Here is a 24885-nt window from a genome sequence, read left to right as displayed (position 1 = left end):
TAAGAATAGCTTAAAACTGTTTTTTTTCAGTATTCTATATATATATATATATATATATATATATATATATATATATATATATATATATATACACACACAAAAAACAAGTTGCAAACACTGTGTGTCTACTAGCATGATATATCCATGACATGAACTGGAAAAGTCTTGCAGGTGTGATCCAACTAATTATACAGCTTGTTATAAATATGCAATAACTTTTATGTTGGAGAAAACAAGTTATTGCTTGTCATTTAACCATTTTCCTTAAATATAAGTACAATTTAAGAAGAGTGCTCATGTTTTAGGTATCTAGACAGTACAATTTACTTTCAGATTTAAGTAACTTATAATTTTACAAACTTGAGCTCAAAACCAAACACTTCTGGATATTTGCCTTAATCTGCTGCTCATACTGTGCTTTCACGTCTACAGAGATTTCCCTCTATAGCCACATTGATGTGCATTTAAGTTTGTACCCTCAGCCTAAAACGAGTCTGAATATTTCATCAGTTTTAAACCAAATTTTTTCTACCTCAAAACCCAAGTCTTGATGTTACAGCAATTCAATCCCAAAATGGCTTTAATATGAAGTAACAGTTTATTTTCCACAGTTACTGGATCGTAAATTATTACAGACCAAGAAACAGAACAAACAGAGATGCTGTTGTGTGTTATGTTTTAAGTGCCAAACAACCACCCAACGTAATGCTAAAAGCTAAAACTTATTGTGCGGTGACATCTGCAGTTATTATCACATTTATGCAATGTACTGTACTGACTGCAAATATTTGATATTACATTGTCTTGCATCATCTTTCACAAAGTCAGTTCTTGACGATCGCTCTTTAAATACTTATATACAAAGTGCAAAGTTTGTTCCATCAGACTGACAGCAAAATAAGAAGGATTCCGTAAATCAGAATAGGCACTACCAACAGGCAATCAGGCAAATATCGTTTTCTACCGAGTTCCTTGGTCCTACGGGTTTCACAGACAAAAAAAGAAAGGCCTTTGCATCTTCGTTTTCAAACAGATGTCTTCACAGCCAGCTGGATTTGTCCTGTTCAAATTTCTGCGGGTCAATGAAAGGCTTGTCGATGGATTTGATCATCAGTTCGCCACAGTACACGCACTCAGATGCAACGATGTCATCGATGTCCGATACGATCTGCTCACGGCTCGTTGCCCCGATGCCCTTTCCCAGACTCGCCGTGTCCCCTTCCTCCTTTTGAGTGGGACGGTGGCGAGATTTAGAGGACTGTGTTGTAGCAGCCAGTTTCTTCTGGAGCTCTTCCAGGCGATTCTGCTTGAAGGCTGAGAGGTGAGGGGTCACTTCCTATATGGTAGGAAAACAAAATACGCAAAAGAAATCACGTCTTGGTTGCTATATTAACGTTACTGGTTAAAGTTAAAGATCTCTCAGTTTATAAAGCCTTTGTATAAAGCAGAGGTTCCCAAACTGTGGGGGGCGCCGGAAGCAGTCTGGATGAAAAAAAAAAACCAAAACATCAACACTGTATGCGCTGGGTTTTTACCTTAGAACCTATTTACCTATGTCAATTTGATACAGTAGAGGCTTCCACACTTCCCATATTTGTGTCCTCTGTCACTTTTATCAGCAGTTAAAACTGTTTAATCCGTTGTTAACATGCTGTAACCTGTTTTTCCGAGCCGCCTTTAAACACAACATGAGCGCTACGACGCTCGCGCTGGGTTTACACCTGTGAAGGAGACCTGCTGCTGCTGTGCGGAGCTACGTAGGTTTGTGATAGAATCACGGCAGCAAACCAGCAAAACGCAAAGAACTTTTCAGTTTTTCCCTCCAAACTAACCGACTGAGTTGAGTAAAGCTGTTGGATGTAGGTAGTGTTAGCTAAAAGATGACTAGCTAATATCAATACAGAACCTTAAGCTTAACAAGTAGCTTGTAGGCTACCGATGTTGGTGTCTATTTTCAGCTACGTACATTCATTTCGCCCCAAAAAAGTCGATGCCCCCTGCCCCCCTGTCACACGCATGGTTTCAACCAGACAGCCATTTGTAATCCATAGGGGGGGCACAGAAAAAGTTTGGGAACCACTGGTATAAAGCATTTCTACAGCTGGAAAAACAGGAAGTTTAGACCTGTTTTTACCTGAAACAGGCAGTCGTTATGGAACATGTGTCCACACAGAAACAAATAGAAGGGCCTGTTGAGTAACGGGAAGTCACATGCTGCACACTTTTCTTGGGAGTCCACAACGCCGTACTTATTCCTCATTTCCTGGATGTCTTCCCTGATTCGTTTAGCACTCTCTGTGGCTTCCTCCATTTCCTGCTTCAGCTCCTCGATGTGCTTGTTGTACTCCTCCAGGGAGCTGCAGATTGCCTCCTGAAAAAAAGAAGGATTGCATTTCTAAAACAAAACAAATATATTCAACATTGTGATATTTTAAAAGGATTGTAAGCAAAGCTCCTAAATATACTCTCATATCAGCCACATCCCATGGAAGCTGATCATTTCTTAAAATCACACCTTATATTCACACAGAATTGGTTTTGTTGTTACAATGTTCAAATCATCATGAATGAGGACCTTAAAGTGGTCAATGGTGACAAAATCTGGAAAGAAAGGCAAGATGTCTTCGATCTTGAGCAAGTTGCAGCTGGACAGACAGTTCATGGCTTTCTTCACATCCTTCTCTTCCTGCACCACATGCCTGGCGATCTTCAGCCAAAGTTTTTTCCTCATCTCCTCGTCGTCCTCGGGCAGATCTGCGCAGGACTTGGCCAAGTCCACGTCAACCTATTGACAAGAGAAAACCTTTCTAAAACCACATTCAAAGCATGTGAAGAAATGGAACTTGCTGTACGAGCATTAAAGGTGACCTATTATGCTTCCTTGAACAGGTTCTGATATGTCTATCGGCTGTACAAAACACATTCATTTAATTTTTTTCACAAAATCATCCTTAAATAGTGAGATTTTCTGATCAGTTCAGTTCCACAGCCTCTTGTCTCTTTAAATTCAAATAAGCTGCTGCTGGCCACGCCCCCCAATTCAACATTTACACTTGCACATGAAAATGGCTGCAAACAAATATGTAATTATGTACATCTTTGAAAAGCAAAAGTGGAGCCTCATGCACGACCAACAAGAATGCATCAAGTGGTTTCTTCATTGTAAGTCAACAACAAAAGACTTGGGTGTTTTTTTTTTTTTTAAGTGCTTGGGCTGTTATTAGAAGCAGTTGAGACCCCAATGGAAGTACAAGAAAGTGCAGCAAGTGAATTTTACATAACAAGCCCCCTTTAACAAACCACGAAGGAGCATCACTTACTTGTAAAGCCAGATCCACTGCCTCCTCGTGCAGTTCCATTATTCTATAAACCAGCACACAGGCCTGAAGAAAGCCATGCTCCGCACACAGCCTGAGTGCATACTTCAGGTCATAGTGGATCTCTGAGGGGTGAGTACCCGCCTGTCTGAGATACTGCAATAGAGAGTCTGGCTTGTACTTTGCATAAAGTGACAGCAAGTAGTTATGAATGGCTTCCTCAGTGACATTCAGCTCGTAAACACAGAACTCCATGTAGCGGATGGTCTCGTTGATCTGCTGGGTGCTGCCCATCTGGCTGTAGTTCATCAGAGCCGGGATGAGCTTCTTCGGGTCCAGCCTCTTGCCCATCTGGATCCACGCATTCACCACGTTCTTGGGAATGTGCTGCATGAGGACCGGCGAGAACTTGTAGAAGAGCTTTTCGTCGCAGTGCTTGGCGAGCACGTCCAGGGCCGCACTGAAGTTGTCGTGCTGGCAGTAGTGGGATATGACCCTCTCGTAGTCCTGCATGACGACCGAGAAGTAAACCATGTCGTCCACGTTGCCGTGGCTGGCCAGCAGGTCGTAAATGGTGCCGCGGTTGTTGAACAGGCAGTCCCTGTGCTTGGAGCTGCTCAGGAACTGGCGGAACTCGTCTCGGGTTTCCTGGAAGATGAGGCTGTTGTCGTCGCTCTCCAGCTGCCCGAGTCGGTTCAGGTAGAGCTCGGTCAGCCAGGTGACCAGCAAGGTGATCTGCGTTCTCTCGCTTTGTTTCAGATTGTTCAGTTTCTTCAGCAAGAACTCCTTCAACGCTTCTTCTTGTTTCGCTTCGATGAACTTGAGCGCTATCTCTTCGAAGTAGTTCTGAGTGAGTGCGTAGCACTTGGCGCTTTCCAGGTATCTCTTGTTCTGGAAGCAGTACTCGGCCTCCTTAGCCAGCACCATGTCCATGCACTCGGGCCGGTCGCGGCAGTACTCCTTGGCGAGGTCAAACTTGTTCATGTTCATGTACATCTGCCAGACGTCCCTAGACTCGCGCTGGATGTGATATCGGAAGACTGCTCGCTCCGTGTAGATCCATACCAACCCGCCAATTGGATCTTTGATCATTCTCTTAAGGGGGCCAAATTTATCTGGGAACACGTCCTCATACACCACCTGTCCGTTCAGAGTGCAGATCGCCTTTATTCGGTCATGAAGCAGCAGCAGGAAGTGGAACTGTGTCAGCACAATGGAGATGGGTTTGTTCTGGCTAATGTCAATATCCGGTGTGTATTCCCATACCTGATTGGTGGTAAGAGAACAGATTAGCAGAAGGTTTGTTGCAGAGAAATGTGAGAATGACCAAAGTTAAGGCCCCCCACATACTTCATCTGAAGCTGAACAGGTGATGCGCAGTCGCATGGATTCAGTACATTCACATTTGGGCACACCTTTCAGACAACGGGGCGGACCAGTGTGGGGAGACCCCTCCCCTTTCTGTATACGTCATGGTTCCCCCTCTCTCCCTGTATCCTCTATTTTGCTTTTATGAAACTGTCACAGAGTTACCTCCACACATGTCTACCGACAGTCTCCAGCAGTTATTAACCATTTACCAATATATGACTTCTATATATAACTATATAGAAGTCAGCTTCATATAGTGAAGAATTTCACAAATGCACATAATTCCTCACAAGTTAAACGTTCCTCAAAAGTATTCATGTGTCCTGCCGATACAAAAACCAGATAGGGAAAATGAACGAGTTGAAGGAAAATATCAACTTTGCTGACTGAACGCATTTCCCCATAAAACACGGCAACAAACTTCTGATCAATCAGACAACAGTTCGCACAAAGTTCTTCTGGAATAGTTTGACCAGGGCCAGGCGTCGAGTTCGGCAGGCAGACAAAATGATTTTTGAAATTTTCAACGCGCGTCTACGTCGACAACAACCAATTTCGACTGTCATGTATGTGGGAGCCTTTAATCTTGAACAGGTAGAGCCGTCTAACAGATATTTACCTGGACGTCACTCAGCAGGGAATCGGGCCGGACGTAGTCCAGCTGGCCATAGAGAACGCCATTACCCATCATCCAGGCAAACGCTTTGGGGAAGTTCCTAAGTTTTGCTGTGTAGAAGGTAATCTCACTGTATCCCATGTTGGCTGGGAACTCCTGGAAACTGGGCAGCAGGTCCTGGTTCTGACTGAAGATGGTGCTGAGACCTTGCTGCTCCGACCCTTCGGCCACCTTACCCACAAACTGGAACAGGCGCTTGCGGGTGGTGGCGATGATGAAGTACTTGTTTTCTGGGCTTCGCTCTATTTCCAAGCAGCAGACTGGTGCAGGCTTGCCATCCTCTTCCAGGGAGTGAACCTGCCACAGGGCAAAATCAAGTAAGCATTAAGTCACATGCAAGAGGAATAAATAATATAAACATTCGCAAAAAAACAAAAACAAAAGGGAAACTTCAATCCAACACTTACCTGTCTGAAGTACTGATCCGGGTTGGTATTGAACAGGCTGCCCTCGTTCGCAGAGATCTCCGCTTCAAAGATGATCCCCTGACTGGTGCCAACCAGGATGGGCCCTGTGCTGGTCTCGTTGCCCAGCAGCTTGTTCCAGCCCACACTCTCGATGAGGTGGCCTCTCCAGCGGGACAGACTGCGCACCTTCTGGGTGTTCCTGTTGAGGTACAGACACTCGCTGGTATTCAGGCTGATCAACAGATGGAAGCCTGCGGACGGAAAATACAGAGGAGGATTTAGTTGCTGTTTTTATGCATCTCGTAATCATACCACTGTCACGTTACTGTGATAAATTATGGTGTGTGTGAAGCTTGTGCGTTTGCGTTTGGAATAACAACACGTCTGAAAAACGAGAATAAAGTGCAGAAAGGTGTAGTGAGGTAATAACTTGCCCTTTTTATAGCTGGGCAGTAACGACAACAAAGATAATAAGCAAAAATCTTTGGTGAAGGTCTTTTCTGGATCTTTGGAGTAATTGGGGCTAAACACAAATGCACCAATTCTGCTTGTAAAAAGGTATGAATATCTTATAATATGAGAACACAATTATGCACTTGTCCGTGGTGCATTATTGCACCAATTTCCAATAAAATGTATTATGTGTGCTTTTAATTGGACAAAATGTTTAAAAAGTACAAGGGTTCAGAATACTTTTGCAGCAACATGTTGTTAAATTATTGTTTTGGACCACTTGTTTTATATGACCATATATTCGTGTGTATTTTAAAATTTTACCTGTCGGGTCCAGGAACAGCTTGTACACTTTGCTGTCGTCTTTCCTTCCTAATTCGGTTTGATTGAGTTGATCTGGTTTTGCCAAGTCAATCCTGAACAGAACCGAAAACATTACTGTCAAAAGCTTGACTCGGATGGCAAATAACTGACAAATATCAGCGGAACACCTTGAATAATCACACAAAAAAATATAGCCTTTGTTTTAAAATAATTAAACGAAAACATCACAGAACCCCACCGATTTTTTAAAAAAGAAGGACTTTTTACCTCAACAACGTGTCTTTTCCCAGACTCATGCAGAGCTGGTTGTTGCAGACTGCCAAGTGATTTATCCTCTCAGGTGGAGTAAAGTCAATCCTCTGTTTGTTGAATATTGGCTTTTCTTCCTCCAGTCTGACATTCACAAAGCCTTGGGTAGAAGAAGAGAGCAGCGTTTCAACTTTGCAGGCCTTGATTTGAACGTAGTTTTGCAATGCAATGCTCTTTAATTCACTGGTTCCTCGTTAGCTAAAGAGAGAGCATGGAAACCTTACCTGAATGTGTTAGCCCGATGTTGGCAGAGCTCAGGCGGCTGTGTTGCTGAGAACTTTGCCTGATGTTTTGAGAGTCCTCATACTCATCAAGAATAGAAGCCATAATGAAATGAGCAGAGGAACACTTATTTTACGCCCTGCAAATTACTAAATCAGATGGTCAACATTAGCTAGCTAGCTAGCTTTGGCAACATACACAATTAAATGTTCAGCTAACCTATTTCTCAATTTGTGTCTAAAATAAATACGCACAACAGGCTGCAATATTTTCACGTAAACTTCAAAGGCATTGAGGAAAGTACGTTTAAATAATTCGTGCAAAAATAGCAGCCAAAATAGCTTCCGACTGCACAACACAAGGCGAAACCTCAGAGTCAGGTGATCGGAGAATCATGTGATCATTGTGGTTGTAGTGCTGTCTTGAACCAACAGAGGGCGCACTGAGTTCAGATTAGAATAGTGTGCATTGAGATATTAAAATACAAAGCTAGAAAAGCTTTAAGTGTAATATCTAATATGACATGAAGTTATGTATATGATTTGTGTATAATGTGCAGATATCTCTTTTTTATGTATCTGAATCTGACTGTAAGCCAAATAAAGGTCAATTTAAGGACTTTTAGGGTGCTTTGCAAAAATGTTCACAACTTTTTTCACATTTTGTCACATTACAATCAAAAACTTCAAGCATTGTGGAGGGTTTTCTGTGCTTAGTCAACACAACATGGCGTATAAATAAAACTGAAGCAGGACGGAAAATCTTGCCCGCGTAGTTTTCCAAACTAATTTAAATTCAGCCATTGTGAACTGTCTTCTTTAAGACCAATACACAATTGTTACCAAAGTTTCCTAAATGCATTCAGGTCTGGACTTTAAATGGGCCAGTCTAATTTATGTATCTGCTTTGATCTGTCATTCTATTGTGCTTGTGTGCATGCATGTTTAAAGTTGTTCTTCTGTTAAAAGGTCAATCTTCACCCCGAGTCTCAAGTTTTTTGACACCCTGAAGAGACATTTTCCTGGCCAGCATTAAGTATGTTTTATGTGTCCATCAATTTTCTCACAAACTCTGATAACGTAAAACCCCCATCCACCCATACACCACAGCATGATGCTGCCACCACTATATTTCACTGTTACCACCGTCTATTCAGAGTGATGTGTATTACTTTTTTGTCACAGGAAGCATCTTGACCATAGGCATTAAGAGCTTCAGAGCAATCCAACCAGTCCAACTGTCTTCCATAGCGCTTATGCCAAACAGGAAGCTGAATTTAAATTAGTTTGGAAATTAGTTTGGCTTTCTTTTGATACTAACTTTCTTCCTGTAATTCTCCTTTTCACTGTCATTTCATCACCAAACTTTCCTTTTATCTTCTCTTCAACTTCCCCCCCCCCCCCATCACCCTTTTGCTGTGCTGTTTGTGCACTAAACAAACCCGAGGTCTTCACTTGACAGATGGAGGGAGTTGCTGCTAATCACGTGACTTCTGGAAGCAACTGATTTTAGTGGGTTTTATTTAGGGGCATCATTTTGTGAAATAAAAAAATGCTTTAAAGATGACTACTTTTTTGAAAGGATTATTATTATTATTATTATTATTATTAGTTTTGTTTTGATGTTATATATTCAAGTTGTCCCACTGAAGTCTGATTTTGGGTTGTTTATTTGTGTTTTGTTTCTTTTTTTGTTTAATTTTTTTTTGTTTTTCCGTATGTGTTGGAATACATAATTTATGATACCTTTCTAAGGTTGATTGTGTATGCTTATATTATTATTATTATTATTATTATTATAAACAAAAAATAGGATTATTAGACTTAAAGACCTTGAATGAAATGTATGCCACATCAGATTTTAGTTTGCAGATTTTCATTTACAATGGCACTGTAGTGTAGGTGTGCGACATAAAATCCCAATAAAACACACTGGAGTTTGTATTTTTTTACGAGACAAAAAAAAAAGAAGGTGAAAAGGTCTCCACATGAAGAGGGCATAAATTATAAATCATCATGTGCGATTTTAACCCTGACTTTGAAACGTAACCCCGGCTAAACCTCTTTGTTTAGAGCTCTTTTGAAGCTCTCTTATCTTCGTGGGAGTGTCTATACAAATCATAACCTTTGTCGCATTAAGAAAGGCGCCTCCCACACTTGTTGCTGCGCATCAAGCCGAAGGAGTCGCGTCCCTTCAGTCACAGCAGTAATGCGCGGCGTGGACACGCACAGCGGCGCTTTAACTCTCTGCAGCGACACTCCGATTTCAAACGAGCAGGCAGGTGGGAGGCAGAAGAGTTGGCGTCCCGAACTTTAATGCTCACCTCGACATGCCACCCCAAATGGATTACTTTTACCACGAGTCCCGAGTCCCTTCAGCTTGCGGGCTTACCCGGGAGGACGAGCTGGACCCCGATGTGATCAGCTGCATGCTGGTCGGAGACGGAGCGGTGGGGAAGACCAGCATGATCATCAGCTACATCTCCAACGGATACCCGGCAGAGTATCAGCAGACGGGGTTTGATGTGTTTTCTGGTGAGTTTTTTTGTGTGTGTGTGTGTGTGGCGGTTTTAAAAAATCTACTACTAAGACATTTTTGGTCTGTTGTTGGAACTAATTGATTGTGTTGCTGCTCTTCAACAGGTCAGGTCCAAGTGGAAGGATCTCCAGTAAAAATTCAACTTCTGGACACAGCTGGACAGGTAAGATTCTTCTTTTACATGTGTTTTCAGCAGTACTTCATACTGAATGATGTAGAATTTGTTAATATTGTTTGAGACACTTAAAGTTACACTTTTAAAGAACCATTTGGAATATTGTCTTTTCCTGGTTTAACAACCAACCAGTCAAATGCATAAGTAAACTAAGAAGCTGCATAGAGCATCCGAACCAATAGGGGACACCAGAATTGTCAGACAAGTTGGGTTTGTGAATGTAGATACTTTTTGTAAGGGTAACACATAAGCAGTTTTGATGTTATCAATATATGGGAATCATTTTAAACAAGCTATTGTTTTAAATGAAGATGCACCAATCAATCAGACACAAATTGGAAATTGCCAATTTTCTCTTGATCATCTTTGAACGGCAGGTCAAAATAGAATATTTATATTTCGATGCCTTTAACTCATTAACCAACATCAACCAACAACATTTATTTGAGTTTCATCAGAGCCAATTTTGAAGGAACACGACGCTTTGATCCATAAACGTGACGATCTTGTGATTCCTTTATTTTCAGTGGGATTCTAAGCCCATATGTCTACAAAACAAAATCTACAGTGCTTTAAAAAAAAATTATGTTACAATTCTTAGACTTTATTCCAATTTTGTGAATATGTTTGTTTTATTATCATGTCAGACCAAAGTTATTTGCCTTCTATGAAATTATCTGAATTATTTTTTAAAAACGAAGCTGGACAGCAAGATCCAATGGAAATGCATGCCTGGATATTTTTACACATGCACATGATATCCCAACAAATACAAATATAAATATATGTAATTATTTGTTTGCTGATGCTACTTTATAATTTCAATGCATAAAACTGGCTACTTTTTTTACGTGTAAAAAGCACAAAAGGTTTTGTAGGTAGATTTTTATCGTTTCAAGGTGTGATGCATGAAAACCTTGACATCCTCTGTTGAAACCAGTTTGTGACTCAGCAGGGAGATTTCTCAATGAATTTTAATCTTTTCCGCTCGCATCCAGTGAGTCAGTGCGTGCCGCTTCCCCGGCCGTGTCTAGAGATCTTGAGTGATACTAAAACAATTCTGCGCCTCTTTGTTTTGGCACGCAGGAAGAGTTTGACGAGTTCCGAGCTCTGTCCTACGCCCATGCCGACGTCTTCCTCCTGTGCTTCAGCATGGTCGATCCCGACTCGTTCCACAACATCACCAAGAAGTGGGTACCGGACATCCGGGCCCACAACGCCTCCTCGCCCATCATCCTCGTCGGGACTCAGCTGGACCGGCTGCTGGACGTCAACGTCCTCATCGACCTGGACAAGTGCAAAGTCAAGCCGGTGCTGAGCTCGCGGGCCCGGAGCATGGCGGACAAGATCCGAGCCACGGACTACATAGAGTGCTCGTCGCTGACGCAGAAGAACTTGAAGGAGGCGTTCGACGCGGCCATTTTCGCCGCCATCAAGAGCAAAACGCGCAAGGGGAAGAAAAGGAGGTTTTCCGACAGGCGCACCAAAACATTCTCGAGGTGCAGCTGGAAGAAGTTCTTCTGCTTCATCTGAACTCTTTTCGAATTCAGTTCTTTGAAGACTCTATTTATTTAAGTCACGTATCTCATTGTCTTTTTATGCATTAGATTCGTCATCAGTAAAGTCGGCTTGTCTTTTCTTTGACGCATAGTATAGATAGAGAGGTGGATGGTGCTGTAAACTAACCAAGCAGATATGGGGACATTCCCAGCCTGTGATTGGTGTCACACTTAACAGATTGATACATATTCGCATAGTTGTTCCAAGTCGACAGGAGAAGCAGAGTTTGCACATGCTGTTTTTTGTGTGTCCACCACTCGTGTGGTACATACGTCAGAGAGATGGTACATCGAGTTGAGGCTTTGTGAGGTGCAGCTGCAGAGGCCAGACCAGTATATATTAAAAAAAAAGGAAGCAAAACAGCGAATTTGCATGCTGTGCTTTACTACTGGCTACAAACCGAAAGTGTCGGGACTCTGTGTCCTGGCCAATGGGTGTTGTTTTCTCACTTTTCTCGCAGCAATGACTTATTTTTATTTGCCGGCTACAATTAGGCGCCGCATTCTTACCTGTTTGTGAAAGCTTCCCCGGCTGGTTTGGTCAGACTTTTTTTATTCTTCCAGGAAACCAGGTGACACACCTGCTGAGCCTGACACTTGTATTTGATCTGATTTTTATGATTCACAACAAAAGCATATGTGTATATTTTCATTTAAAGGAAAAGTAATGTCACTGCCCTTTTAATCTTTTGGCTAAGACGAGAACTGGTTCTTGTCTGAGGTGTAAAGGTTCAGCAGAGCAGACACCATTGGCTTTCTGTCTCTTTAATGTGCATCTGTAAAAGCAAAGCACTGCAGGAGCCTTTTTTTTTCCCCCTTTCAAAAATCACCCGTCTTTGTTTATTAGCTTAATACACTCCTGATCTCTGACGCCCAGTGAGCACAGGCAGAGAAAAGACTCAATAGCCTCGATCTGAATGTCACTTTTCAACTTTACGCCTTTCAAAAAAAAAAACCTTTTTGAAAGTTTTGCACTCCAGTGTTATAATATGAGGAACATGTATATCTATATAAGTACAAGCTTTACTATGCTTCTTGTGGAAGTGAGTTTGATGTTTTTGTTTATTTTAAACAAGTACGGGGCCATGTTTACTGGCACCACATGTAGAAATGTGTAAAGTGCCTTAAAATGACTTAATTTTGTTTTGCAGTTGCATGATATTACACAGAAAACTCTCCGGATCTCTTTTGCGAGGTTTCTCACCTCCCTTACACCCTTCTCAGTGGCAAAATTTGCCTTGTTTGCCACAGTTCTAGATGTTGGATGCTTTTTCATAAATGACTGCGGATATGGGCAGGCATAGACATGGAGCTGTTTTTCTGCGGCCATTTCCTGATTTATGAAGGCCTGTTCTCTCGTCTTTCCCATTTTTAAGGAGGGATAAGAGAAATCGGCATTTAACGTTATATTTACCACACAAGGAAACAGGAAGTCACGGAAAACTTATTGACAGTCGATTGACATTCTGACCACATAAAAAAAATTAAGTAGAAGTGTTACAATGTATCATATGTAATGTTTTGTGTGTGTGTGTGTGTGTGTGTGGTCTGTTTTCTGAACTGCGAGCAACATGAAATATAAAGATAAATGATGTCAAGCTAATTAATGGATGTGTTTTTAGTGAGAAAATATGCAACTGCAATAAAATATTATTTCATCTTAAGAGCTTTACACAACTTTACCAGGGAGTTTATATTTATGTGGGGCACTGGGTTTTAAAAGCTGTCAAGCTTTAAAACTATGATTTGTTATATTTTTGGCATCACTGTCATCTCAAAACCATCCTGTTCCTTTGCTTTATATCTCAGATTGACATGATGAAAAAAACAATAAACAAAAAGCCTTTTACAGTAAATCTGTGTGTCGTTGGTGTTGCAGCTCAACTGTGCAGTTTGCATTTGTCATGTCTGACAGCAATGACTGACACAAAACACACTCACCCTCTTTTCTACAGGTTTTCAGTTTTGGAAAACTTATAAAGCTGACTGGTTTGTAGTTACCTCACTAAAGATAAATCTCATTTTACTTCTTGGCCCTTAATCAAACATTTCTAAAAGTTAAAGTGAAGCAGCTGTTTTTGTGGCGTCAGGGCCCCTAAAACAGGCAATTTCTCAGGAAAGCATTTGAAAACAAAGTAGCCAGGCTTGCAAATGAGCATTTTTAAGGCACAAGCACCTCTGTTATGTCTAATTTAACCCTTTAAGGATTTTTTTTTTACAAAGTGTTTTTGTTAATTTTATTAAGGCATATAAAAAAGGTAGGGGAAAAAATTGTTTAAAAAAGAAAATAAAAGAAATTCCAGGATTTTATTCTAGATGATCAGTTGTAAGTTTCTCCAAATACAAAGTTATTTGTAAAATACATCAGTACAGTAGTATCAGTCTTTAAGGGTTACTTGATGTCACAATATCTTTGTTTTTAACTGCACAAGTCCTCTACAGCAGAAAAAGGGACTGGATATGAATGAGTTGCTTTTTCGTCTGTCTGCCATATTGGATTTAATAAAAATGGCCGTCAGTTGACAGTGTATTGTATGATGCCCTCTTCAGGGCTCCGTGTGCATTTATAACATAAAAATTCACAAGAAACACAAAAAAAAGCTTCTAGACGGCTGACTACTGCAGCAAGCGCTATGCATGAAAGGGTTAAATTTTTATGACATATTAAATTTAGTGTAACTGATTATTGTCAATCACTTCGTATCTTCCTCTCAACCTAAAGTGTTTTACTTTCAAACCAATCAGTGTAGTTTGATACAAATTAATGTATATTGTTTAATTAAATTCTCCTGATATTCCATATGTTTACATTTTTATTGGTCTTGAAGGAGTGTCCCATTTTTTATTCCCCAGGAACTGGGGGATTAGGAGGGCTGGTGGAAAGAGTAAATGTACTAAATGGGATTCAGCCAAATGATCTTCTGAATTGTGGTTTGAAGGTCTTGTCACATGACCAGTAACTTCTGACTGGTTTTTATGGCAATCCGCACGACGGGTTTCAGTGGCGATCTCTTACTAAGTGCTTTTGTCTGCGTAAGTGATTTCAAAGGGACGAAGCCATGAGAGACTGTCTCAAGGTTAAGTCATTTTCTGTCATTAACAATAAACTTCTTCGGTGGTCTGTTGTTAGGAATATGAGGCTGAAGAGATTAAAGGGTCCATTATGGTCATTTAAAGACTGAGCTCTGCTGACGTAAAGTGGAAAAGACTGAGCTGAGAAGGGTCGTGAAGTGCTTGGAGGACACGACAGCTGTGCGGTGAAGATGAGTCACAAGTGAGCCGGAGGACAAAAACACCCGCTCAGCCGTGGTACAGCGGCCGTATGTTTGCCGTTAGTCAGTGTGCCCTCCGTCATGCGCTCGTGTGTCAGGGCTCTGTCTGAACTTCTGCTGTTCTCGGGTGAACGCGGGACATCCGGTTTCTGACCCTGTCTGGAGAGGTCACACACGGGAGCTGATGTTTGGTCATCTGACGCTGTCACAAGTTGGAGCAGTGAACTTTGAGGCGCCTCTCTCACGGATCAGATGCTGCTAAAGAGCCGTGACCTTTGGCTAAAATGGTTAAGATATCAGATTAAATGTGGCCTTTTATTCAAATGAAGAAGTTTTAAACATATGGATAGAAATATATAAACATTAATATGAGTGTGTAATAAAGTTTGCTTTGGGTATCTGATCTGCTTGGCATAGATTTTCTTTTTTTATTTTTATTTTTTCAGAATATCAGACTGCTTTTTTTTAGCTCCTAAAAAAATGATTCTCCAGCACCCATAGAGAGGTCTTAAATTACATCAGCAGGAGGGATGCTTGGCTGCACCGTTGCTAGGCAACTGTTGATGCCTCAGAAAATGCATAAGGCATGTTTCTGTTACTTGTTTTGAAAATATTGGGGTAGACTGTTCAAGTGTGTGGAAAGCTTCAAGTGGCGATAATCTACTCATGCTGAGCAGAATCATTTGTGTAAGGCCTGGTGGATACTGGTTAGGGACAAAACTCAACAATGAAGAAAAGCAAAAATAAAACAACCATGGATTTAAGAAAAACTGAGAAACCTAGAGACACAAAGGCTTGACTGATGAATTGCTTGATATACTCGATCAGAAAAAAGAAAACACATGAATCAGCATTCATTTCTCTGATCTCATATGTTATGCATTTGGAAGATTGTAGTCACAGTGTTTCTGTGATTACTGGTCAAAGCATTTATATGCAAGAAGATGGTGTCGGGAACCAGCAGTTAGCAAGTTAGCACACCACAGCTTACTTAGCTCAACATATTTTTATTCTAACTACTTCTAAATATTGCTTTCTACCTTTTAGTTTATATTAACTAAGTGAGTGACTGGTTTTGCAAGACGTGTCGCAGTAAACTTGCTTTACATCCCCAACTCCAGATGAATTTAGGTGTTTTCTGTAAAAAAAAAGAAAAAAGGAAAAGATTACGTTCAACCAGAGCACAGGACGGGGTATGAATGGTCACTAGCTTAAGCAGAGTTAATTCCTCCTTCGTTAGCGTCAGTTTCGATAGAGAGAGTAAAGTTCAGATCAAAACTGTACTTGGGTCTTTTATGACCTTTCGTCAAAATTTGCTTTTCAAAAGAATGGCTAACTCTGCTTTGTGTGTGTCTGAGTCGATGACCTCATGCGAGGTACAAGAATCAAGTTCATCGTGTAAAATTAGCAAACATCATAGTGAGAGAGCAGCAATTAAAAAAAAAGAAAAGAAAAGAAATCCAGCCATTCCAGTCAGCCTCGGTCTATGTGAGTGTGAGAACAGGTTGGAAGACTTTTCATAGCTTTGCTGTCCAATTAAATTATTTTTCTATTTTTCCCCGAGAAAGACTCAACAGAATGCCTTACGAACACCTTTAACACAACATGTGATGATAAGCAAGAGGCTGAGATGAATGTAAAGTACACTCACACATGATGCAAACACAGTCGCTTTCATTGTGTAGGCACAATACCCTCGTTGAGCAATCATCATAGCTCATGTTGGACAGGTTTTAGGTTCCCATGAGTTAAGTGAACTTATCCTCCTCCTCCCTGACTTCTCATGATTAGTCACCTTTTTTTCTCTCTCTCATCTTCTCACTGAAGATCTCCCAGGATCCCCTGCTATAAGCAATTGTGTCAGAAGTCATCAGCCAACTCTTCTTCTGGCACAAGGCCAGTATCACTCTAGGTTTCACTCTACTTTGAGACTGGCAAGGAGGCCTGGGAATCAGCAGGTGCACCGACAGGTCTGCCCGGCTCACGACAAATCTGATTGGCTCGTGGCTCGTCGGCCTTCCTAACTGGCAGTTAAACAGTTATGCTCCGAGGAGGATTTGGCACCGCTCACACTGTTGCTTCTAGATAGATGAAGTCTTTTTGTTTTGGTTGGATTTATTTTCTCATGGACTTTGGGCTTATGAAAGTCTGTGGCGGGTGTGAGTGTGAGAAAGAGAGTGAAATTTATTGAATGGTTCAACAGAACCAAAACAACAGTTTTGGGTAGTTCGGGATTTTCGAAGTGAGGCTCTGGTAAATCTGCAGCAGATTGCTTGCATGCTCTCTTTAGCATGAACAAAGATGAAGCTATTTGTTAGTCCAAGTGAGGGACAAAACTAAGTATCGATTAGTTTTGCCCCTCCACACCTCAATAGTACCCTCACATAACCAAACGTAATGCCCTAGTAAATTTATGAACGTGAGATCATTTAGATGCCCTGATACTCAAAAACCAGTGAGCTACACTTTTAATTTATAGTTAATATGGAAGCTGCAAATCAGAAAACAACTTCAGATTTCTTAGTCAGGAATGGGTTACAGTCAAATTTTGTCATAAATGGCAAATGTTGCAAAATTGTGGTGAGTGCAGCTTCTAATTTACAAACAAAGGAAAACTACTTAGGGAACTTGTAACTTTTGTTTTTTATTAATTTGAGTGCTAGTTACTCTGATCTGGTATGCTTTGCACGTTTTATTCTGAGCATGTTTCTCATAGGAAAATTATTAGCAAACACCACTTCCAACCTCCATTTGTTATGTGATTAACAATGATCGACTTTTGTTTACATAAACTGCTGATTATTTTGTAAATCTGGACTAGCCATTAGCTTCTGGATAATCTGGATTGTACTAAATGAAGACACCAAGAACAGTGTCTCATCTAATATATCTGAAATCTGATATCTTAAAATCCATCCCCTTCTGAGAATGTAAAACTTCCTCAAATCATTTCTGTCTTCCTGTTTTAAGTTAAAATGAAATCCAACAAGATCCACTGCTTAACATCAGCCTGGCTGATTTCTGTCAAAACATAAAATGTCAGTTTCGGCGCTGAGCGAAGTCAGTGAGAAATCACCCAGTTCCCAAGTGGTTGTGCCTGGAGGCAGCAACGATTACTCCTGTCCCACAGTCAACAACAGAAGTTCACTTTGATACATCTCATCCGCTGGCCTAATCATGCAGTTGTGTAATACACAGACAGGCTGATGTTTACACTAACCCCCAACGCTTTCTAACAGCCAGAAAAGGCACGGTCAAAAGCTTTGTTTTTTTGTTTTTTTTTGTTTTTTTCATGAATAGGCAAAAATGAAATTGTAGTTGTTTGTTTTTCTTATTGTGTGAGGTTAGTTTTGAACTACTGCCCTGATTTGGCATTACTGAGAGGGAGATGAGGACTTTCAGAGTGACCGTCAATGACCGCACATGATCAAAGGAGTGAACAGCAGCAGCTTTTCAGACTAGACGGACGAGGAGATGATCAATACTTCAAACAAGCATCGTCTCCCAGCTCCTTTATTCCTCTGACGATGTCAGGATGCCCAAGATGTTGTTAACAGCCCCACTATTCAGGAGGCTGAAGGAGGTGTGAAAATCTGGTGATGAAATCATCTGTCCAGATGCAAGAAAGAGACGAAGAGCTTGCAGTCTGGAGATAGTTTATATGTTTGTTTTTGGGGTTTTTTAGTATTAGTTCTAGTTTAAGTTTAAATTCAAAGCAAACAACAACTTTGCTAATGACAGTTTGAACAAAATATGATCCAACTCTGATGCATTAATTTAAACAATACTTTGTCATATAATATATATAATAAAGCTCAACAAGCTATTTACCATGTTTCCATGCAGTTTTGTGTCTGCAGAAGATTTCACGTGGATCCCTAAGGGGCACTGGCAGCAGAAAACAACCAGTGAGGGGAAAATCTGAGCTGTGTTGTGGAGTGAGTAACCCAGAAAATGATGCACGGTACATGATTTCCAGAAAATCGATACCACAAACCATCGCATGCAAATGTGATGAGCATGGAAATACTTTCCAATTAAGCATAAGTTGTGCGTAAAGTTACTTCAGATGGTGGAACAAATTTGCTGTGGAATGAGGTCAGCTCGAGTTGGACTGTCATTTTTATTCTGGGTATTCTGTTGTTCGCTCTCTTCCACATCCCAAAAGCCAAATTCAACCAATCAGGGCTGTGCTAACTCAAAATCCCACTTTAGAGTTTTCTTAAATTCCAAAATGTCTGCCTTATTAGAAGCTTTGGTGTATATGTTGGGATTTAGAGATGATACGCCTCTTCCCCCTTCCCTGTTGAAGAAAAAAGCATCCTCACAGCATGACCACCATGTTCCACATAGACATCGTGTGTTTTACGGTGATGTGCGACACAGCTACCGATCTGCACGTAGGTTACAAAGTTCAGTTTTGGTCTCATCAGGTCTGCACATATTTGCTCTAATCCCTGTATAACTTGTGACAAACTGCAAAGAGGGATTTTTATGACTTCTCCTTGGGCCTCCGCTTTGTTGAGAAATGCTCTGTTTAGGTGGACGGCCACATCTCTGTAGAGCTGCAGTTTTCAGACGATGACCTTAACGATGCACTGACATATTCAAAACTACAGATATTGTTTTATAGCCTAAACCTGCTTTAAGCTTCTCACTTGATCTTTGTCATGTCCGTTGTGTTGCTTGGTTTCCATCTAATGCCCTCACAGAACAGCTGAATCTATAGAGTTTCAATTACACACATACAGACTCAATTTAATAATTAGATGAATTTTTTTCAAGTGCCGTCCCTGCACTTAATAGTTTCAGAGATGTCCGAGTAGAGAGAGCTTAATGCAAATGCACGCCACACTTTTAAGATTTTCATTAGTGAAAATCTTGGAAAACCTTGAATTGTTTTCCTTTTCGGTCATACACAACTTTCAGTTGGTTTGTCACATAAAAAACATTTAGTTTTCAGCTGTGACAAAATGTGGAAACATTTGAGGCATGTTTTTTCCAATATGTGAAAGATCTATAATGAAAGTATTAGATTATCAAAAGAATGTAAATGTGAATCATTTATGTGCAAAGTAACATAACAATCTGATTTTCATAGAACTAAAAGTAGAAATGTTCAATGCTGAGTTTCAGAAATGTTTATTAGACTCAACACGGCAGCATTATGAGCCATTTAAATATGTTCTTCCAGATCCCATTCTTGCTGAGCCATAATTTATAATATATAAAGGCATAAAGGCATTGTGTCCTGGTTGCTTATATTTTCCATCATATGTGTATGCAGTTTTTTATTGATACAATTTTCTACATGTCATTAAAATATGCTATGCTGTTATGAGCATACTTTTTAGTTGTGATCATTATATTTTTGACTATATTTGTTTACTAAAGTCCCAAAGTTTAAGAGGCCTTGCATGACCTTTCTGTTTTACACATGGAGACAAAATCACCCACAAACCTCAAAGATAAAGAAAAATAATAATAATTCAGACTGAAAGAGCAAATCTTAATCTGCAGCTGCAGAAGTCAATTACAAACGTCACTCTGGGTCCCGAAAGTGTTTTAGTCGCAACGTAATCTCAACAGACACTGAGAATATGAAGCCGATGCTAGCAGACGGTTGTGTTTTGTGATCTTTATCAAGTGAAAACACAATGGGAACCGACACTGCAGAACAAGAAAATGATTGGATGGTTCAATCATTTAAAAAGGCAACAGTTAAATCATGTCTGAGAGTGAAAACTAAGCGCCATTTGCATCCAGGAAGTGAAGGATCCGATTGGATGAGACCCTGTGCTTTGGGTGTGCCTTCGTCTGGGAATCAAGGGCGTGAGGCGTTCTCACAGAGGTGTCAGGGGGTGGGGGGGGGTGTTGTTGTGACATTCACACAGCACACATGGTGGCAGTAAAAAAGTGAGCGAATGATGCAAGTCAACACTCCCGGTCGGTCTTCCCTTTTTTTCCTGCATGTCTGTGCGAGCGCACGTGTAAATACAGGCACCAGTATGCATATGAGACGACTGTGCATTGAGGATCAGGTTAATGTATACATTTTCGTCCAACTGGGAAAACAGGGAAAGATTCCCCCCACCCCCGATGTGGCTGCGATTGAGGAAGTAATGCATAATGCGTTACAATAGACCACGTATATTACAGCGAGGTTTCTGAGCACTCAGTGAGCTGCGTCTGGACTTGTTCAGCAGAAAGTGACTGTTTGCTGTCCGAAACTCACAGAACAGTAAATCGGCTTACTCAGCCTGTTTGTGTCACCGGCGTTAAAAAAAAAGGGTGTCTGCAACACAACACAAGTTTATCCAGATGAAAGGAGCGACTTTGATAAGACTTGTCACTGTGGGGAAACTGTCTAAGCTGAGATTTATATCCCTCAGATCTCTCCATTACAAAGACTGTAGGTGAATACAGATGGTAGGACACTTTGCTTTGTGTCTGTTGATTACATGGCATACACAGTATTTCCTAACTTTTGGATTAACTCAAGGATAAATGTTCACACAAGTTTTCCTCAGCACAATCTGTGCAAGCAAAACAACGGGAAGTGGAAATTCAAGAAGCAATAAATAACTAAAAATAATAATAAAAGAAGAGTAATGTAGGTGTCTAAACAACTAAAACCTTTGTTGCCATTTGAGTAAACTAATTGGATAGCTAAATATTTTTCAGGGAACACCAAATGTCTGGCAAAGAAACTGCAAACTAACAAAGTTTTAATTACAGACACATCAACAGTTTATATAAACCTCTTGAGTCATCCCTCACTTCTTTGTGTTTTGCTGCTAAGTTTCTTGTATTTCTCAATGTGCTCTTTAGTAATAGAAAAAATAAAAACAGAAAAGATTCAAAGGGCATTACTTCAGTTTTTATAGGTAATCTGTCATAGTTATACTTGTTGCTGGTTGTAGGATGTCCAAATGTTTCTGCGGGATTTATTTATTTTTTTGCTGATTGAAGCAGAGATCCAGGTGTTTTAGTGATCATAGCTAACATTCTTCAATTTTAACTTTCTAGTCGGTATCAAAACATCCTCTGAGAACGTGGAGAGAAATCTAGACATATTTCTAGTAAATATGTCTAGATGTCTACAGTAGAGCTCCGGGAATAGAAGCTAGTTAAACATAATATAAAATATAATCAGCTTTTTTGTTAGGGTGTATCTGTGATTTAGAGACAATGTTGTTTACCTGCTGAGAAAACATGTCTCTTCTTGTGACATTCGAGGTTCTTATAACGGGGTTTCCCTGCAGACGAGAATAATAGGCTGGTCCGGAGGAGGGTCGTTTTTAGTGATTTTCCACAGACTGTTGTTGTCAGTGCTGGATTAGTTGCATAAGACAGAAGGTCTTAATGCAGATGGAAATCTTTATGTTAACAAAGAAGAAGATTTTGAATAATTTCGCTTTTAATCTAATACAAGGCTGTGTCCAATTTACTTGGAAATACTCCTACTTCATTGGCTACTTCACCCCACCTCCCCTGAAATAATAGAAATGAATGAAAGGCTCAGTCACTTCCTTAAAGCTCACAGGTATCTTGCTCCCCCTCCCTCTTCCTCCTTGGCGTCTCCTCAGCTGATGTCATGCTGTCTTAGCGCTTGGTTGGGATAGGGGTAGTTTGTGAAGAAGTGTCATAGCATCGCTGTGATGCTAATCTCCACAGCAGCTGATTACAGAGCACGTGTATTCTCCCTGACACATTTGTGCTACCTGTTAATGCCAGACATGTGGAGAGGGGACTCCTGTCATTACACAGGCCGAGCTGCTCCCTATAAGAGTCAGAATGATTCACTATTATGGCAGACGAAACTATTAAGATTCATCACCAAGATTTCACAACTTGTTTGTGGTCTTCTTCAAAATGTATTACTGAAAATTTAAAAAGAAAAGAATAAAAAGATGGACAAGTTTAATTAACAAGTGGTCTCTTAATTTATTTATTTATTGGTCAGACTTTTTATACACATTTGTGCGTGTAAACCACGCTAGCTTCGACAATCACTTGGTCACAGACACTACAGCAAGTGAACGCGCTCACAGTCTGTCATCATTCGGCCGTCTGTGACGCATATTGCGAAGTAAATAATGAATAGAAACAATACATTGAAAAGGGAGAATTCAACTTATAACCAGCCGGACGTGAGTACGAAACGTCCAGGTAGTTTTGAATGCGGTGGCTATAAGGCCTGCCTTTATACACAAACACAAAACCACATGCTAATAAGAGGCTCGTGACAATAGCTCTGCTCACCCTTTTTTTTTTTTTTCTGTGCAGGCAAACAGAAAGAAACGGATGTGCGTTTGCAGGTAGAGCCTTCTGCTTGTTAGCCTTCCCGACCGACCTGCAGAGCAGGCTTCTCGCTCTTATCTGCTGCCAGCCCGTCGGACAAAAAATTTGTCTCACTTACCTCACCTGTGCCAGATGACGCTCGCAAAGGTGTGGCCACAAAAGAGCCATTTATTTTCGTTGCGGTTTAAAGAGAAAAGAAAAGTGGATTTGCATCTGAACTGGCTGGGAAGTTGGAGAGAGAGGAGCTTGGGATTAGGGATTTGTGGAACAATGGTTGCAGAGTTAAGCAGAACGTATTACTGAACAGTAAAACAAGGAAGTAAAAGAGAAAATGGCCGAGGTATTTTCTCGGTAGAATTTACTCAGTTCTTTACTCAGTAGAACAGAGTAAATTCAGTTCTACTCAGAAGTGGCTTGGGACTTTCCTGTAGAGCAGTGGTTCTTAACCTTTTTTAAGGTACCGAACCCACCAGTTTCATATGCGCATTCACTGAACCCTTCTGTAGAGATAAATAAAATATTATTCCCCCAAATTTAAGACATAGGGGTTACCCAACTAGACTCTAGTTGGGTAACCCCATGATCACCAAGTCTTCTTAAAAGGTAGAGTCTCTGAGAACAGTTCTTCAAAATGTAGTCAGTGTTTTCAGCAAAGTTGAGCTGACTGTCCAGGAACAACCCAAATTTGCCACAGTTTCAACAGGTTGGCCATCGAGAGAAACTGGAACCACTTTAAGGTCTTGTTTAGATCATTTAATTAGCTCTACATTCTTAAGAGAATGAAAAATGTATAATAAATAATAAAGACTTTGCGGTATTCTGATTTAGTAATGTAATTATATTAGTTGTGTCAGCACTCCCACGCCACTAGAGGCAGTAGCAACACCAAAAAGATGCGACTAAGGAGCAGATTTAGAAGTACACCGAAAGCTACAGAATATGGTAAAAACTGTGAGTTTTGCTGAAGTAATTAAAAACACAAGTTCAAATCCATGCTGAGAGTGAAGCTCCTTCAATCAGTGCTCCTCCGCAGCACTGATTGGCTAAGTGATGGCAAAGCGGGGCGTCATCACGACTTTACACAAGTGTGTCTTTACCTCCGCGGCAGAGGCTCCGCCGAACCCCTGAGACCGAACCCAGGTTAAGAACCACTGCTGTAGAGGAAAGGATCTGGCCCAAAACGTTGACCAGTGTCGTGACCTCACACACAAACAACGAGCGAAGCTCCGTCTTCAGTCAGTGTTTGAGAAATGGTTTTAATAAAATCAGCTGAGGGGTGCTGAACAGGGGTTCAAAATTTCCGAGGCGAAGTTTTCAAAGACAAAGTAAAGGCTTTGTTAAAATGGAAAATCTCTTTCACACCATAATGTATCTGCCTTTTTTAAACCCACAGTATTCATTAATCTTGAGAAAACACAGAAAGCACATTAAAAGGAAGAAGTTCCTATTATCTAGTTCAGTGGGAGAATAGACAAAAAACAAGAGAGAGAGAGAGAAAACAATCAACCTCAAAATATTTGCATGTGAGAGAGCATTTTTATGTTTGGGATCTACAAGGATTTGCATATTTCTTTATTAAAAAAAAGAAAGAAAAAAGGTCTAACAACCACAATATCACAATATTCCATATTTGGCTTAATACTGAGCACTGGAAATGAAAAACATGTAGCCATATAATTAGTTTTATGAAGAATGTTTTCAATTTGAGGATTTTGATCAGCAAGGCTAACTGTTTGGACTAAAATGCTTTAAAATAAAAAAAAGTATATGAATATTTATTTTTCAATTGATACTTTCTGTTGAACAGAGAATCTAATTAGTAATTATTAAAATGTGTGTCCAGGTGGCAAATTTGAAATAAAACCAGTAAATTTAGACATCATTGTCTCTTCAAACAGGATTATATGTGACCTAACCAACACAGAAATGATTCACTAGACACAAAGTCAACTTCATTG

General features: G+C 40.4%; 2 protein-coding genes across 2 annotated transcripts; one reads left to right on the top strand and one right to left on the bottom strand.

Annotated features, from left to right (window-relative positions):
* Positions 1-557: 557 nt before the first annotated feature.
* Positions 558-7491, bottom strand: vps18 (VPS18 core subunit of CORVET and HOPS complexes). The gene is made up of 9 exons (XM_015053914.1): positions 7082-7491; positions 6816-6957; positions 6549-6640; positions 5772-6022; positions 5308-5661; positions 3321-4583; positions 2576-2785; positions 2135-2371; positions 558-1336 (listed from the first exon to the last, which is right to left on the bottom strand). Exons 1-9 carry the CDS (start codon positions 7182-7184, stop codon positions 1040-1042), a joined length of 2949 nt encoding a protein of 982 aa, XP_014909400.1. The 5' UTR covers positions 7185-7491; the 3' UTR covers positions 558-1039.
* Positions 7492-9230: 1739 nt separating this feature from the next.
* Positions 9231-13201, top strand: rhov (ras homolog family member V). Its single transcript, XM_015053920.1, has 3 exons — positions 9231-9613; positions 9722-9780; positions 10879-13201. Exons 1-3 carry the CDS (start codon positions 9409-9411, stop codon positions 11323-11325), a joined length of 711 nt encoding a protein of 236 aa, XP_014909406.1. The 5' UTR covers positions 9231-9408; the 3' UTR covers positions 11326-13201.
* The last annotated feature ends 11684 nt before the right edge of the window (positions 13202-24885 follow it).

The sequence above is a fragment of the Poecilia latipinna genome, unplaced genomic scaffold, assembly GCF_001443285.1.
Source record: "Poecilia latipinna isolate Pla-1442-1.1 unplaced genomic scaffold, P_latipinna-1.0 Scaffold1213, whole genome shotgun sequence".
Lineage (NCBI taxonomy): Eukaryota > Metazoa > Chordata > Actinopteri > Cyprinodontiformes > Poeciliidae > Poecilia > Poecilia latipinna.
The sequence above is the reverse complement of the archived record's forward strand: the minus strand, read 5'-3'. Positions and strand labels throughout refer to the sequence as shown.

Bases quoted from the DNA above. Each gene is read 5' to 3' on its own strand.
- vps18 (XM_015053914.1), bottom strand. From the start codon at position 7,184: ATGGCTTCTATTCTTGATGAGTATGAGGACTCTCAAAACATCAGGCAA. The intron at 6,958-7,081 runs GTAAGGTTTCCA...CTTCTACCCAAG, and splicing joins CATCGGGCTAACACATTCAG to GCTTTGTGAATGTCAGACTG. The intron at 1,337-2,134 runs GTAAAAACAGGT...CCTACCATATAG, and splicing joins ATAACGACTGCCTGTTTCAG to GAAGTGACCCCTCACCTCTC.
- rhov (XM_015053920.1), top strand. From the start codon at position 9,409: ATGCCACCCCAAATGGATTACTTTTACCACGAGTCCCGAGTCCCTTCA. The intron at 9,614-9,721 runs GTGAGTTTTTTT...GCTCTTCAACAG, and splicing joins GGGGTTTGATGTGTTTTCTG to GTCAGGTCCAAGTGGAAGGA. The intron at 9,781-10,878 runs GTAAGATTCTTC...TTTGGCACGCAG, and splicing joins TTCTGGACACAGCTGGACAG to GAAGAGTTTGACGAGTTCCG.